Raw genomic sequence first — 18,684 nt, forward strand, 5'->3', positions numbered from 1 at the left:
AAGCCTCCACTCCCTCCAATCCAAGGTGAGCAGAAATGCCACACATTTCTGTGTATCTTTTCAAATTCACCATGCAAGAATCACCCGCCATCTACACAGTAAGCCTTCTCGTCTGTACAACCACAGCCATCCTAGCTAAACAAAGCAATGAAAATAACTGTTACCCTCTCTTCCTATAAAGAACAACCAGAAGACCTCATTGGATAATCCCCACAGTCCCCTTTCCATGCCAGGCATCCTTAAAAGACTGCAATGTGGCATGCCCTGTCCAAGGACTACCGCGCTGTCCATGGAAACCGTAACACAGGACAGCCCTTCTTCCCTTTCCACTGCAATCTTTGAAGCACTACGTCATTGACTACTTTCAAGCAGTCACACACCCATCCAATCACATCCAAAACCTCTACATCTAACTCTGTCATCTCAGTTCAACACTTCAGATATACTGTTCTGCTTGTGTGCAGAATATGCATGGGAGGAGTTGCACAACTTCCTACGCATATCTAACCAAAACAAAGAAGGAATAGACATATAAACACAAGGAGAACTCTGCTCTATTGACCCTGTAAATGTATTGAGATACTTTCACCACCGCTTTATTTCCATGCTGCACTTCATCTGTAATAAAAAGAGCCCTCCCCTCGGAGAAGTGGAACACTTCTTTTGGAGAAAAGAATATCAATCCAGAGGAGCACCACACATCCTCATGCTTTTGTGGAGAAAAGATGCTCCTAAATATGGTCATAAAGGTGAAGCCACTGTTTTACAGTTTATACACAAATACGTAACCTGTGACATCCCTTCAGAAATCACACATACTGAGCTACGTAGATACATTTTACGCTTCCAAAAAAAGTGTGGCTGCTGACTCAGCTATAAAAACAAAGGTACATACCACATCAAAGGCCTCTTTTGTTTCCCTAGACCAGTTTCAGCAAAAGGACAGGTAAACAGATTCATGTCTTTTTTTAGACAAAGTGTGAAAGGCAAATCGCCTAAAACACATACAGCATTAAAAGAAACAAAACATCAAAGTACATCAATGATTACAATGCATTCATTGCCCTCTTGTGGAATGCAAACATAGATATACAATATATTGCAGACAATTCCACTGCTGTTGCAAGATATGTCACAGCCTACCTAATCAAAACTGAGAAAACAGAGTAAAAGACCTCTGGGGTGACATATCATCTGACAAAACACTGTCACATAAATTGTACAGCTTTGGCATAAAAATGCTCTCCCGTAGAGAATGTGGATGCTACAAAGCTGCAGGCCATTTAACAGGCACAGCCTTATATGGCAAATCTGAACACACAGTCTGGCTAAACCTTGGTCCAGCAGCATACAGTATAAAAAAGTGCTGAAATCCTACCAAGACATAGAAACAATAGCCAGAAATTATCCTAACAGCCAGGACATTTTAAAAAACAATGTATTAGACACATACTACCCAAACAGAAGTAGTGCTTTGGCAAACATGTGCATGTACCACATAGCCCAAACTTTCTCTTACAAAAACAATGTGAAACCAGATGAAAAATGTGGAAAATACATGGTCTCAGATTGTGAAGGGAGCTTTGTCAAACTTACCAAACCCAGCCTAATTAATCATATGACGTTTTCATTTAAAACTCCTTAACATAGAGAACTTTACTACATGGCCCTACTGCACATTTTTAAACCATGGAGAAAAGAAGAGGATTTATTAGGCACCATGACTCATTTGAAGCTGCATTCAATGCAAATGAAAGCAGTAGAACAAATGTCAATTTCAAGAAATAGAAAAATATGTTGGACAATGAACGCCAACAAGAGGAAGATGTTCAAGCACAACTAAATGAAGACACTCCTGAGGGCAGCCAACCTTCTGTTACAGGAAGCCAATAACCACTTGGGGAGCCACTGATAGTAAATGAAGCAGAATTAGCCATGAGTGAAGTAAAGAACATCATGTATCAATATGAGCAATGCAAAGAAAACTTGGCAGTGCTGAAATTGCAGCTAAATGATGAGCAACTTAGCATTTTCCTAGAAGGGACTAAAGAAATTGAACATGGTTTGAAGCATGAAAGTAAAACTTGTAGCTGTCAAAATTATAAATCTCTACTCCTCTATGTAAGTGGTGAAGCTGGTTCTGGAAAAACATTCTTAATTAAAATCATCAGCAAATTCCTACAAAAGTTAAGAAACAACAACCTTTCAGCTGTTGTAACAGCCCCCACATGTTTAGCTGCCGACAACATAGGAGGTGTTACTTTAAACCGACTGTTAAGATGGATTTCTGAACTCTGACCTCTCACTTAAAAAGTTGGGGGGATACTCATCTGGAGGGTAACTTCACATAAATGGGAATCTTTCCTAACACTGACTACTGCTCCTCCCAGTAGAACACCAAAACAAATTAGAGTACTACAAGCTATCAACAGAAGCTGCTACTGAACTATGCAGAATTCTGAAACAAATACAAATGCTCCTAATAGATGAGGTAAGTCTGGTTTCCAACCTAATGTTGGCTTTAATTCACCTCGGATTACAAGAAGTCCTTAAAACGGACTACGAAAAACTCTTTGGAGGAAAACACATTATTGTTTCTGGACATCTCCTACAATTAACACCAGTGAAAGGTGAACCTAAAACCTTAGGACACAAACAGTGCCGCAACACACTTGGCAGCATAGGAAATGTAAATCTCTGGCAAGATTTCCAATACAGAGAACTAACTCAAAACATGCATCAGTCTGCAGACCTCACCTATGCTAACATTTTAAAAAGCACTAAGACTGGTCTTCTTTCTAAAGATGCACAATCTATCTTAAATAGCAGACTCATCCATGAGCTATATGGGCATGACACATCTGCTCCTGATATCATGGAACAATTAGCAAAAAAAATGTAAAATGTATGTCCTTAATGCAAACCCTATCAAACTTTACGCATTTCAATGAGACAATGTTAAAAAAGAAATACAACCAATAGTGCATACTAGCTCGACAGACAAACTTAAAGTGCACGGCATGACACTCCCTATGTGTCAACAAGCAACAACACTACTAAATAGCTTAGAAAAATGTATCTCAAACACTGCTGGTTTGGAGAAAATGTTAATGTTGTATTTAAACTTGAAGAGTAATTCTGAAACCTGACCTTGATGTGGAACAAGGGTTTGTCATTGGAGCAATTGGTACAGTTGTTGGCTTCCAGACGTAGCCACATAACAACATTCAGTATGTCAACATCCACTTTGACAAACTTTCTGAAGTTAAAAGGATAGGACGACAAACCGTACGATTCCTTCTTTTCAAAGACATGAATGTACGCAACGATAAATTATCTCTGTCTCTTGCATATGCAGTCACTATTCACAAATCACAAGGTCGAACCCTAGATCAGGTATTGATTGACATTGGCAGCAAAGTATTTAAAGAAGGTATGAGTTATTTAGCACTTTCACGTCTACTTACACTCAAGGACTATTTCTAGTCAATTATTATGCAAACAAAGTCAAGGCTGACATTCGTTGCAATCTAGAGTACAACAGACTACATGCACTCTACACACCCCATCTCGATATGTACGCTGTTCCTGAAAAAGGTAAAGTTTTGAAAAGAAAATGAATGCAACCAGAACTTATAAGAGATCTCCCAACAATACCACCAATGAAACTAAAAACAACTGCTACTCCATCCAGTAGTACAACCACAAATCTCTCTATACACTTGGAAACAAACATTCACTCTCTGCAACCATGTTGCACATGGGGACATCCCTAATGAACAATTTGTGTTTGTATCTATACCAAATTGTGAATCCATTCCATTTCATCAACTGGTGCAAAATGCAAATCATGCCATATTATGCACTGTTTGCAATTCAGACAATCGTTCAACCTTACACATAAACTCACATTGCCAATATATAATACTAATGCTTTTAAGGTACAACGCAGATGGTACCAAAAACAACTGCAAGCTTACAAGCTTCACACACTGGCAAGTGTCTGTTGGCAAGAAAACCTTCACAACAGTAGGCCCAATCTACCACACTGGTGCCACAACCGCTGCAGGTCACTATACCGCATACATTACAAAAAGATGTGGTTGGTTTGAATGCAGCAACACTTCCATTACTCTAAAACAGAGATTACCAGCACATCTAACAAATACCTACTTAATATTACTTAAACCTAAATGTAGTCCCTGAACTGGGAAACTATCCACAGTTAGTGCACTTTAAACATTCCCTTAAGTACTGCACACTTCAAACAAACATACTGTGAAAGTTAAATTCACATAAACGTAGTACATTTTTAAATGCTGTTTAGATTTTCTTCCAAATAACCTAATGATTATGCAAACAGAAACAACGACTGTGCAAAACACACAGTAATGTTGTTTCAACCATAGTACCTAGAATGTACTGATTATGAGGGTCTTCAATGTTCAGTCATTGACCTGTAGAACTATCAACAGTTAGAATATGCCAACTGGAATCTAACTGCAGCCATACTACCCCAATGCTACTTTTGAACAGCAAAATAGTTAGAATACACCAACAGGTATCTAACTGCTGCACAAAATACCCTTCAGAATATATAAAACTATGAACGGTTAGAATACGTCAACTGGTATCTAACTACATCTATAGTACTGCAATGCTGCTTTTGAAATAGAAAACAGTTGCAATACACCAACAGGTATGTAACTACTTCATAAATACCCTTCATTTCACTTCATTGCAAAGTATTTTTTCCAAATGACCCAATAATTATGCAAACAAACACAGCAACTTTGCAAAAACGCACAGTAATGTTGTTTCAAACATAGTACTTGTGTTGTACTGATTATGGGGATCTAGAAAGTGCATGAATATGTGAGATTGTATGCAATGTGACACTGTAAACTATCTTACTTAACATATTATGCTGTGTTTTTTCACAAAAAAAGAAGCAAAGATTTTTCCTACATTACCATGTACAACAAACTCAACCTGTACCCTCAATGGTACAGCAATCATAAGTACCATTTGCACTTCAATTGTATTGTGTCACCATGTTACAAATACTATACACTGCTCAAATACTATGTATAATTCCTATACACATATTATTATAATGGTTGTTTCCAATGGCCAGATTCAATTACTGTACACATATTATTTCAATGGTTGTGGCCAGTGGCCACATTCTTGGGTGCATGGCCGTATTTTGCTGTGGTGGTTGTGACCAGTGCCTAGATTCTTGGGTGCATGACCTACAGCCTATGGCCTATGGCCATGCACTCAAGAATCTGGCCGCTGGCCACAACCACCACACCGTAACTTGGCCTGGACTTCCCAATTCAAATGACATCTGCAGACATCGAAATGGACCACCAACCCTATTTTTCACCTATGCAAATATCCCAAATATCATCTAGATTCCACTCCCCTACCCTGACCAAGCCCGCTTGCAGTCACCAAATAACCCCAAATGTGTTTCATAAACTGTCCACCCAAGCCCTCTTTCAGTCACCAAATAACCCAAGCTGTCTTCCCAAACCCTCTTATAGTCAGTAAATAACCCCAAATGTGTTTCTCAAGCTGCCCGCCGAAGACTTATTATTGCAATGGTTGTGGCCAGTGGCCAGATTCTTGGGTGCATGGCCTTAGGCCATAGTCACAGCCACCACAGTATAATACGGCCATGCACTCAAGAATCTGCCCACTGGCCACAACCACCACACCACAACTTGGCCTGACCTTCCCAATTCAAATGACATCTGCAGACATCGAAATATACCGCCAACCCTATTTTTCACCTATGCAAATATCCCAATATATCATCTAGATTCCACTCCTCTACCATGACCAAGCCCGCTTGCAGTCACCAAATAACCAGAAATGTGTTTCATAAGCTGTCCACCCAAGCTCTCTTTCAGTCACCAAATAACCCAAGCTGTCTTCCCAAACCCTCTTTCAGTCACCAAATAACCCCTAATGTGTTTCTCAAGCTGCCCGCCCAAGAGTCTGTCTGCAGACTACCGTGGTATCTGCAGACTGCGGCACAGCCCGTACACTCTTCTTCCACCCAAAGAGCACCATATCATCTTTGTTCTCTCCCGCTCCATTCCCAGCCCCTCTTTCCAACACCAAATGACCCAAAATGTGTTTCCCAAACTTTTTTCCCATTGCGCTGTCCGCGGTCAGTCACAGCTGTCCGCGGATACAACATGGTGGGTGTGTTGGAAAATGTTACGCACCTCACGCTTTTCACCATCCAATCAGTGGATGCGCCTGATTTACACGGGCATCACATTGGCCCCTGACCCAATCAGAGCCCCGTCCGTGGAGCGAACAGGGAAGTGAGTCCACGGACCGAACCCAGATATCCCTAACTTAGTTTGACCTACTTTTTGCCAGTTTTAAAGAAAACTACTGGACAGATTTACACCACATTAACAAAAGCATGCTTTCAGGACCAAGCCACCACTCCTGCCGCAAATTTGGTGAAAATCCATCCAACGGTTTGGGCTGTAGACATAAGCAACATTTTTTCCATTGCATCTATGGAAAAAAAGATTTGGGACCCCCCTACAACTCTGCCTTCCCTTGATGAAACCTCACCAAACTTGCCAGGAAAATTCAGATGCGGCCATATACTTTTTTTCCAAAGTTTGGTAAGAATTCGTCCAGGGAGGGCTAAGCTATAAGGCACCCAAAAAGTGCTCTTCCTATGGGTTGAGCAACTTAACCATAACTGCATTTTTAGCTATTTTTTTACTATTTTTATCTTACGCACCCACGATTTTGCATTCAGTGCTTTATAAATTCTAGATCTGTACCCACAAAAGATGCATAAAAAGATTAGGCAACTGAAAAACAAGAGCTGTCGTGAGAAAGCGCTCGGGGTTAGGAATCGTCATCTCAAAACACCTCCCGGAAACTGCACAGAGAGCGCGAGAGAAAAGGGACTATCCACTGAGGGTAGCACATACCGCCACCACTCCTGACCACACAAAGGTGCTGAGTACAACACTGCATATTGAGGCCAAGCTGAGCTTCCTCAGCAAGGAGGCACCAAGAGGACCCGGTAGTCAGAGGACGAAGGTGGCGTCTTTTGGCAATTACCCACCGAGGAAGACAGATGTGTGAAAACAGCAGAGGTACGAAGAGATGGATTTATTTAAATGTGTTGAATTTCATTTACTTATTGCAATATATTGTCCATCTGTTGCGTATTGTGTTAATAGTGGCTTTAATTCCTAAATTAGCAGGTGTGGCACTCCTGCAAAGACGTTGGAGAATTGCAGATCTCCTCAGCTACCTGTTCTCTGATTTATGTTTTTCACTTCCACAGCATCACAACACTCTGCTGCACTCTTGCATCCCGTTTGCTAGCAAAGTTGTTCTAATCTATGTTTAGCAAAACAGGAATGCAGAACGACTGCAGCTGATGCATCCTCCCTAAAAAAGGTGGCGAACATCCCCCCACCCCTCTGCCCACCCCACACTCTACTAGCACCACATGGGACTGCTTTAGAGCAGAGCGGATGAACTTGCATCCCACAAAGGAACCTAATTCTACCCAGGCCATGCCTGTGAAATGGGGAAATGCTCCAATGTTGATCTGCTTTCGGCATCATATCATTACAGCAAGATAAGCAGCAGAAATGTGACTTGTGACCGGTAAAGCCACACGAATGCGAGTTACAACAATCTAGCCCTAGGTTTATAGACCGAGCCACCGGTGAGTTGTTAACAACCAGATAAAGTGTAAGAAGTATTTGGCAGAGTTCGAAATTGTGAGGATTTAAGAAATTCTCAGAATGTGGTGCTTCAAATCTGGCTTAAAATCAAAGAGACTACTAAAATTGATGGTTGCTAAACTAGGGGCAATGCGAGGAACAGAGCAAGTACGCCCAGGCTCAGGCATCAGGATTCTATTGGATAAAATGTCACTATTTTTCTTAAGAGTGTTTGAGTCCCTTCAACGTTTAATTGAATAAGGACGTTGAGAAGGTGTGGTGGAAGTCGCTTGACCAATTACTGGGGGACACTGTCCTAGAAACACATTGCGAGTATACATTGTTGTCTTGCCTGAGCAAACGGTTTGCTCAAATTCCTTCCTTTAGCCCAGGATTGGTGGTCATTGGATCTTATTAGCACATGAAAATCGTTATTGACCAACTGTCAGCCGATCAGAATGTTCAGAGAGCAGTCACTATGTACTGGTATTGACTGCATTCTGAACATGCTAACTTCAAAAGCAAACATGGAAAAAATAAAATAATGCAATTTCCAGGTAAAATGTCTTTCAACTAGGAACTGCCATTTTAGAATGACATGTTTTTTTCACTGCAACATCCTATTTACCAAGGAGAAAGCTAAAACATGGGAAAAATAATTCACTTTCTTATAGAGAAACCGTTTACTTTTACACAAATCCCTAATGCATGCTCATGTTAAACCCTCTCCAATCTATCAAAGTTTGCAATTGAAATGCTTAACTTATGAAGACAGTCTTGTTATTCAAATATTACTAAATGAAACCACATTTAATTTACTGAGTTTGTCGATTTACTTTCTTAATTCGAACAAACATTTTTTACTTCACCCCCAAAACCTGATTTGTTAGAGCCACAATTTGATTATATTCTTATAGACCTCGGGAGGGACCATTTTCACTTGGAATAATGACTCTTCGCTGCTGGTGGGTCATTATCCTGCAATAATGATTCCTATCTTCTACATAAGGCTATAATATGTGCTTGATATTTGTATCTCCACTATCTTCTGTTGCTGTGTGAAGGCTCTAATTTTCAGAAGCTACTTCCTGCTAAAACAGGACAAACTAGCCCTCTGGCCCTGCAGTATTTACTTCTTTCTTCCCTTGGTCCCAGCCATCAATGGCTTGCTAAATTATGAATTTCTGGTACCCTTAGTTGTGAAAAAAGATGGATATTCCTTTCCAGCATCAATTGTTTTCAAGGGCACGTTCTAGCGGCTCGTCATGCAAGGCTTGTGATTTTGTAAAGAAACAGGGAGGTGTTGATGAAGTTATGTCAGTAGCACTAGTTTTTATCGTACACTAGTCGCTTGTCAAAACTATGTCCCTTATTGACCATGAATACAAACCTATTGCCCTCAAAGCTCATATGCAATGGCCAGCTTCTGCATGGGCCCAACGACCAGCTGTGAAAATGAGAAATATTTTGTGCATCGACAATGTCTTCCTATGACTGTTGATGAGAGCGCGCAGAAGCAGGAAAAGGTCCAAGGGGACCATGTCCTCATCCCTCTCCCATACAAGGCCACCTGGAACCTCTTCCTAGACCTTTACGGCTGAATGCATGATTGTGTGCTTTCACTATGGGCCTCGCCACTCTTGTCCCTGCTAGTCACTGGCTTATGGTATGTCGTGCTTTTTATTCCTTCTTGTTTTACTCTCTCTCCCCGGGGTGAGTCCCAATAGGGTTAATATGACAAACACTTTTTGGGGGGGGTTTGTTTGGAGTTTGCTAGTCACATACTGCCTTCGTAATTATTGGTTCTATTAGAGCTGCTGTATAAGCTTTAATTACATCATAACATGGCGTACTGTATTTTTGGCATGTTCACTGATATGCTTTCAAAAAATAAATGTTCACTAAAGGCCTTACTCATGCTCATACTCGGTGTAGAATTCCCTGTGAAGCTTAAGAAATGGGTAAGAAAGACCATCAACCTTCTACCGCCGCCATTGGGCGTGATGCTGGGTGAAACGAGGTACAGACATAGGCATTATGGAGGGCTGCTACAGTGCCAGACAGGAAAAAGATCCATATTCCCCAGGTTTCCACAGCAGAGTGTATAACATGGCTCTTACTGAAGGCACCGACTTCCTGGAAGCTTTTGACAATCTTCAGGTCAAGCAGATATCAATCGGGCCATGGTGGCGTGACCCGGGGCCATAAGCGGAGGACGGAGCAGGGTAGCGAAGACCGGCTTGAGGAGCAGGGGTCGGTAGGAGGGAAATGGGCTGCACGGGGAAGCTGGGCTGTATCAGAAGAACCTCAGGAACGACTGGAGTGCACGACTCAGGGACGATTGGAGGCTCTCTCAGAATACTAGAGGCGACCATGTCAGTCATTGACCGTATCCATAGTCTCACCAGCAAACCCTGAGGTTCGCTGATAATGGGTTCCCATCTGTATGTCTCGATCTCTGTATCCATATGTCTCTTTCTCAATCTGTTTCAGTCGGTCTCTCCATCCTTAATGCTGTATATTTAGCTGTCCTCCTATCGGCCCTCTTTCTCCACTCTCACCATCCAACTAGCTATTTACAACATAAAATTCCGTTACTGGAGAACTGCGAGATTACAACTCTCTATTTCCTGTCTGGAAAGTGGTCAAACGCCTGTAGGTCTTTCTATCATATCTGTAGGGTGAGGACCCCACAAGTCTACTTGCAATACCTGTAGAATTCTGGGCCTTTGCTAGACCTGTAGATAAGTGGAGTAACACTTTGAGGTAGTATGCGATGCCACAAGTCTCTATTGCATAGCCGGTGCGTGTTAATGTCACATGTTTCTTTTTCCATGTGAACAGAGGGTGTGGTCTGTAATCTCTATGTGTTAAGTAGTTATGTCACAAGTCTGCATTTCATATCTGGAAAGTTTTCAGGTCACACGATTATTCTTATATTTGCCGATAGGTGGTTCCACATATATCTGCTGAACACAGAGAGAATGATGAGATCATGAAGATTGTTCGTGTCTAGGGTGCAATAACAGTGCACCTTTTCATGCAGAAGCGCAGTGTATCCATGTGCAAAGGTGCACAGCAAATAAGACTGTGCGTGTGAAAATGCATGCTGCGCATGCGCACCGTAATTCCACCCCAGGCGTGATGAGGAGCGTGAACATGAAAAATCAACGATGATGTCAACAGTATTCAATGTACTAATAGCAACACATTGTGCTACGATATATCCTTTAATTACTGCTCTCAGTGTTTCCTAATACCTCTAAAACGCCATGATTAAAAGAGCAGAATAATAAAATCTTCAGAAGATAAAGACCAAACAGAACAGGAACCCCTTCTGGGTCCAGTCATGCGTAAGAGCGACTTGTTAAACGATACGAGCGTATCTCGTTAACAGGCTTCAAAGCAGCCTTTTCATGAGCAGCCAGGAGACGATGCCATTAAACCAGCCCTCACCTGGGAGACAAAGCGCGGATTTACAGCATTAACTGAATGTTCGCTTGGAAACCAATGAGAGGATTTCTTGGATATCACGTTTGTTCTCGAAGCTCCTTTAAATGCACCGAGCGTCAACGGGATTGGCGTTCAGTGATAGTTTACTTGAAACGCCTGGCGTCGCCTGTTAAGGGGCAGAGCTGCACAGGGGGGATGGCTCATTTTATTTCATTTGTGTAATGTTTGGGTATTCATACGGACCAAATCTTGCTTTAAAAGGCAACAGGGTGCTGCCTGTATAAGAACGGGAGAGTCAGCATTAGCACGCCACACACCCAAATGGACCACTGTGCAAGGCCGCAGGCGACACGGAGGGGTGGGGGGAGGTTGCCCAAAACATAACAGAATACCACAGAAAAGTGCCCACTGCCCATGCCAAGATGTGTCTGTAGGCAGTGCATATCCCAAAGAACACATTCAAAGTCAGTGACAATAAATTTGGTTGAAAGGGCGGTCTGGTAAAATGTACCCGGAATAAAACATTGAAATTCATTGGAAAAACTATGTGAAAGGTACATTATGGTTGCAGCAGAACCCTACAAATTCACTGCAAAAAGACTATTGATTCAGGATTTTTTAAAATCTTTTTATTATCAAAATGATGGGTTTATTAAACCTTTACAAAAACATTCAAAGCAATAGCAATATACATTGACCAAGAGGAACACAGGTAAACTGCAATTCATTATCAATAAACTATTACAATTAAAAAAACCTATAACAATTACATAGATATATGCAACTAAAGTTTCACATCAATAACAATCCTGTAAAATCTAAAACAATCAGTATGAAGGACAGGATGTTCCAGTAAGTAACCGAACATGTTACCAGCATGTCCGCTTATTCCCAAGATTTCACCTATACGTGCAAGGAGAGACTTGATCCTAGACCATGCTTCAGAAATTTACATCATTGAGACATATTTGGATGACTCCTATATCCTACATTCAGGCTAGCTTACATTCATTTTTATGAATGACACAACTCTCAGCTTTAGAGACATTGAATCACAGTGCAACATGGACATCCAAAGCTGTTCTCTAAAGACTCGTTGTGTGTCACATACAAACGAAAGGGAAGAGGGGTGCAGGGGGGCACAGCGATGTTGAAGGGCCAATTGTGTGATGCGCAAGTACTGTTTTTAAGAGTTTTAAAGTGTATATGCGTCTTAATGCGTAAATGTTATTTCAGCTACAGATGGGTCACTCAGTCTCAAGGCCACCCAAGACTGTAAGGTAGAACCAAAACAAACATATCCTGTTAGACACTAACAGGAGACCCAACAATGCACTCCAATAGGGATGTAATCAATCCCAGGTAGATTAACACACTACGGTTTTGGGATATGGCCCAACCCCCAGTGTCGACCTTAATTCGTTTTCCTGTAACCATTCAACGTTTCAGACAAAATTCTCGATAGGTTATTTAAAATAGTTGTTCTGTGTCACTAGGTGCGTAACAAAAAATGTCTTGCAACAAAATGGACACCACAATAAAGTACATGTGTGACATTCTTTAGTGAGTATATAAGTCAACATAAATGAGGAGAATCAATTTAAATACACCATTGACAAACAATTCATATTAACAAGTGAGGAACGCACATTGAGTAAAGCTATTCCTATTGGCAACCTTTTAGCAAACTCAAAACAAAGTAATCAAATACATAGTTGTGTTAGAGTTTTCACACAATTGCATCTTCACAAAAATATATTAATTTTAAGTTCCATTCTAATAGGCTCCTTATGATGTAATATGGCTGCCGACGCGCTTCGGATACTAAATCTGTCTTCAGGGCAATCCTAGAAATATTTTCAATAGAAATATCCACATTCCACTCAAAACCATTCACCTTTGGGATTTCCATTACTAATGCAGGGTCCTTATATAGATTCTTGAAATGTTTCAGCCATTCGTACAAAGGTGCATTATGTTTGCAGCAGAATCCTACACATTCACTGCAAAAAGATTATTGATTCAGGAAATCTAATATTCAGACCGATTGATTTGTCCTGGATTTGTGTTGGAGGAGTGTTCTTATGGTGGCGACTGTGTGTTTACGGGGATGTGTAAACTCACTATTCAATGAGAGGCTGAGCTGAAATTGATGCATACATTAGAGTATAATGGCACGGAAGCATGGTTCAACATTGCCTGACATCCCCAACCTCCGAAATTCATATACTTCTTTTGCAGTCATTGAGTGAGTGAGACCAACTGTGAAGCGCACATTGCAGACTACATTCCCTCTTGGTGGTGTTCATCGTCGAAGAGGGAATTCAACTGCCAGAAATTACATTTTTAAACGAACTTTGTTAAGACCTGTTCTGATCTAGCCAGAAAAAAAGAACAAATATCTGTCACAAATGAACCACTACTCTTTGGAAATTACTCAAAGATCTGAATTAGAGGATCTACACAGCCTATGGCAAGGGTCTGCAACCTCCGGCTCTCCAGATGTTCGGGATTACTAATCCCATGATCCCTCACTATTGATTATGCTGGTTTGGGCAGGTGACAGTTTCAGTCCAAAGCATCTGGACAGCCAAACATGCAGTCCCCTGGTCTAGGGGAATATCTGTGGATTTGGCTTAGCGAGTATTAATGGCCTGAGCTGCGCAAGCACTTGTCTAGAGGCACATGTCTTTAAAGAATATTCTATCCTTACCTTTAAGTCAGTGCTATGATGTGACATACCAAGACAAGGGGCCTCATTAAAATACCGGCACCGCCTTGGCGGAAAGGGGATTTACCGCCCCATTCCAAGGTTGGAGGGGCGGTAAATCCCCTTTCCGCCATTGCCCTTCCCCATTCCCATTTCTGCCCCATAGGGCTCTATGGGAATGGGGAAGGCGCTAATTACGGCACCGCAATTTTGCGGTGCGGTAATTAGCTCCGAGGTCCCTTAGCGGGTTGGATTTTAACGCCTGCAAAAAGCAGGCGTTAAATTCCCCAACCCGCAAAGGGACCTCGTAGTAAGGCGGTAAGGATTTACTGGTACCGGTATTTTACCGGTACCGGTAAATCCTTACCGCCATCCGTGTAATGAGGCCCAAGGTCTCTTGTTGAAATACATACAATGCCAGTCTTCTGCTCCACCAAGAGCCTGTTTATGTGGGTACTGGGGCAACCGGCATAGTTAGAATTGTTATAGCACAGGCGGGAAATATGCAGGGTATCCCCCACAGATGAGAGAAGGGGAGCAGAAAAGAAGTAATGCAAAAGTAACACCAACCTAAGAGACATCCTGTGTTGTCAGTAAAGGCAGATTCCAGCCCATCGTCCTGGTCGGTAGCTATACTGACAACTGTCACGAACATAGTTATAATTATCAGTCTTAGTTTATAACACGTTAAATAACAGCGAGTGGTTTCTAAGCACGGGATCAGGTTTCAAACCTGTGTTGTGTTGTGTTGCGTTGTCTTGCTACCAAGACAAACGCGTTGCCCCTGAGCTTTCCATCCTCCCCAATCCTTCAAGATGATAGAGTATGAAAGCCCAAAGAGGGGGTTGCTGCACTGTGTAGAGTTTTGTTGACTTGGTGATGCATGGTAATGGATATGAAATTCAGGAATACAATGTCAGTTTCATTTGGAGATGGGGGAAATCTACCTTCTCTGAAAGAGATGCTAATGATACTTCAAATCCCTCCAGAAAGGATCTGGAAACACCAAAACTAATTGTGGATGGAATGAGGTCAGAGATGGAACTGGGGGTTTAATGATCCAAATCAATATGTCAAACTATTCAAGGGAGACAGTAGCAGAGTCAGACTTACACATCTTTACAGACCTTTACAAAGGGGTCATGAATATGTGCGCTCGCTCCTGGGTTGCAGGTACAGAGGAAGGCCCTTACATTGGTGTTTCCTTCTGGAGATGGATCTAAGAATGCCGCTACACAGCTCTGTCCGGGGTGCAGTGGTTCTAGCTAGGGCTGTGAGGTTGGAGCCATCATGAATCCCTTTGGAAAGTGCTCTGCCTCTATTGGCATGCTCTACAATGCAGGCATAGTAGAGGGCGTGGTTGGCTCTGATGATGGGTTTATGTTAAAGGGCCAAACTGAGTTTATATTTGTAACCGCCTTCCCCTGAACAATCCCTAAGCCCTTTGGTGTCTTGCCACTTTTCTTAGTTTTGCAGGTTTTCCCAGAAGCCAAAGGGAGTTGTGTGTGTTCCACTGTTCTGCTATATAGGTCAATGCTGTATGTTGCAGTGACTAGGTAGCATACCAGTATTATTCAGGGCTCTAAAACTCTAGTAATATTTATTTTAGACTTGGGGATATGTGTGCTAGAAAACCTGGGACTGTGTAGCTTAGTTGGTGGATTCAGAATTTCAAAGACTAGCAGTCAATAACCTGGCCATATATTAGAAGGACAGCAGATCTAACCTAACTTTCACGCCCGTGTGGGTTCCAGCATCAATAGTAGGACCACCCACTTTTGTGGCTTCCCAACTTGTGTAATTACCAGGGTTTCACACAGCTCTTGGAATTTGCATGCAAGAGGAAAATTGGTGCTATCAAGGTCTATGCTGAAGTCACCCAAGAGTCAAATCTGGCCAGTGTTAAATACAAGATGTGCCCCCAGAACTATGAACGTATACAATTACAGTAAAGCTGGCAGTGGTGTTGCGGGGGGGCAGGGGAGGTGATTGAAAATGCAGGTCACAATCATGTTAGCTTGTACAGGGATTTTCAATTCTAAAGTTTTTCAGCCTTCTCTAGCCAGTGGAAATGATTGTGATCTGTGGTTGGCACCCGCCCCCTTGCTTATTCATGTACAGTTAGTTCACTAGGGAAATGGCATAGCCCAAAGGAGCTAATATGAAAATAAGGGGGGAATGGAATTGCCCAACCATGTCTCAGTGAGACATATCATATCTAGGTCATTATCATGTATCAGATTGTGTATTAAGGAAGCATCATGCACTTCCAAACAGCGGTTCAGAGGCCACTCTTAATGTGATTTGGTATGGGAGCAATATCCGAGTACTAGAATCTCATCACTCTGAGGAATTTCCATCTGGCAAGGGTGTAGAAGTCCTGGCTTTTTTATTGCATTAATAAAATGTGGGCGTAATTCCATCTCAGAAAGGGGGGACAATGACGAGACAAAATTGACAATTAAAAGAGGGTTCATGAAAATAGATGGTGAGAGAACAAATGAAATGAAAATAAGTGTTGTGGTCCTCAAATTCTATAGGCATAAGAATGATTGTGAAATATAATAGGTTTGAGTTTCAAAGCCCGAACGTGTCTAACAGAAATAAGAGGCATTACATGGTAAGACAAAACAGTACCTCAGACCAATTATAGAACAATCATGCGTCAAGAGAAATTGGTCTGCCAAATGAATTAGGGATTCAAATCTTAATTACTGACAAACTCTACAAGATGGAAGATCCATGGGATTGCTTTGGGCCAAGTGCCCCACTACTCTTTACAATGTGTTTTCACTGAGCACAGAGCATGAGAATCTATAACAGGTGGTTTGGGGGGGTCATTTTACCACGGGCGGCTTTCTTGTGTTGATCATAGCGCTCATCCGATTGCCAATCTCCGGCAGCGGCATTAACACAGTTCCCTCATGTGCTCCTGCTCAAAATCTTAGCAGGACCGCCATCTAGTGGCCCCACCCTTTTCTTTACCTTCTGGCTTCTCAATGGTCCTCCTGTCCATTTCTTAGGTTTCTGCTTTTCTTTGCGCTAGGCGCCCTCTTCCAGGCCGCGGCACTAACCCCTAGACACACATATACTGTTCCTTTGGGGGTGCTCTCACTCCCTCATTTTGCTTGATTTTTCCATTTGTTAAATGCTTCAATCTTTAATTTTTTTTTGTTTAATCCACCATTTCCTGTCTGATTTTTCTAGGAACATTCCCCTCCCACAGTTCCCTCTCGGCCGTCACTCACAGCCTAGTTTGGTTTATTACCATGGATGCGAAAAAGCAGCTCGTGGAAAGAAAGCGTTGACCGCTTGACTTGCTCTCTAACAGCTTCGCAGTGCAAGAAAACATGGTACTTACCTGTTCCAAACGTGTTTTAGTTTTATATCTCCCTCATACAGTATCTGCCACACATAAAACATAAAACTGTGTCATGTCTCTTGAGTGGTTCCATGTCATTTTGCCGATCCCCTTTTTTCCGATGGGTGTTTTGCCTGTGGAGTATTGCCAAAAACCGTCATCAACTTTTTTTTTCATTATTTCTGGGCGAGTTCCCCTCAACCCCTTCTTATTTATTTATTCCCCCCCCAAACCTTTATTTACCCTCACCCCCCCAAAAAGAATTAGATGGCAATTTTCGGCAAAACTCCTGCAGCAAAACACCCGTCAGCAAAAAACGGGTGTCAGCAAAAGGACGCAATCCCCTCTTGAGTTGATAAAAAGTGTTCATAGTATGGCATGACTGGGAATCCTCCCCACAAGTGGACATGCATACCGCTGTCATGTCTACCAAATGTCCATGCGATTGCATATTAATAATGAATTTGTTGGGCATGTAAAGTATTGCAGAGCACTCAAATGTAGACAGTTGCTCTTGCCATTCATAGACTCACCAATGTCAATAACTTCGTCCCATGGATGATTTGGTCCAGCTGTCACACTTGCGATGCACTTGTGTATAGGAGCATATCATATCATATATCATAAAGCACTCCACACTGTACCTCAATACTCTACATAATTGACCGCTAATACAATGATTCTGTTAATAATTGACAATGTTCCTGCCATTGCAGCCATAAGCATGGCAGTAAAGCACTATACAGGTATCAAGTAACTTAGCAGAGATTCACTTGAACCCCACTCATTCCCTAAAGTGGCGCCACCAACGTACCCTTTGCTTTGCCTTCTTCCTCTCCTCCCACAGACTATGGTCTGGTGTTAACCCCCTTTTCGGTTTCACAATGCTCTCACCCATGGGAAAGGACTTGGCACTTTAAGATGACTACAGATCAGACTCGCACATAAGGAAAGCCAAATAATGTAACATGCCATCAGCTGCTTATGTCACACACAGACAAATATTAACTGCAAATCAGCAATCTGACGAGGGTAGGATGCATGGGGTAGTGTGGACAATTGATCAGAATCATGGGGCAATCTCATTCATACATACATGCCATGGTCACACCTAAGAGAAAAACAATGGGAAGTTCCGGACCCTACCACTAGATGGCAGCATGATGCCCAGATTAAAGAAAGATATTAGACTGCAAAACTATTTTCGCAGTTAAGTAACTTTATTTTAGTCCGGATAGTGTAGCTAGTTATGTGAAAAGTCCTCACTTGTGTTCTCTCCATCTTCTCTGGACCACTGCCCCACACCCATGCGCCGTCCCACTGTCTGCCATGTAATGGTTAACTCGGGCTTTTCTCTCTATTTTCTTTGTTCCCTCTCACGGTCTGTCATTTGCATGATCTGTCTCATGTTCTACTTTCTTCCATTTCTCGCT

The 18,684-nt window shown here is 42.0% G+C and overlaps 1 protein-coding gene across 5 annotated transcripts in view; it reads left to right on the top strand.

Moving 5' to 3' along the window:
* HDAC7 (histone deacetylase 7) overlaps positions 1–18,684 on the top strand; it is a 1,864,336-nt gene that overhangs the window by 934,306 nt on the left and 911,346 nt on the right. Inside the window, exon 1 of one of the 5 annotated variants that reach the window (XM_069653192.1) lies at positions 7,112–7,145. The exons of the other annotated variants lie outside the window; for them this stretch is intronic. Coding sequence (XP_069509293.1) covers positions 7,127–7,145 — 19 coding nt within the window. The 5' untranslated portion in view covers positions 7,112–7,126. Of the gene's footprint in view, positions 1–7,111; positions 7,146–18,684 lie in introns of those variants that run through there. 5 annotated transcript variants of the gene reach the window in all.

Source organism: Ambystoma mexicanum, chromosome 3q (genome assembly GCF_040938575.1).
Source record: "Ambystoma mexicanum isolate Mex_15411 chromosome 3q, UKY_AmexF1_1, whole genome shotgun sequence".
In the NCBI taxonomy this organism is placed as follows: Eukaryota; Metazoa; Chordata; class Amphibia; order Caudata; family Ambystomatidae; genus Ambystoma; species Ambystoma mexicanum.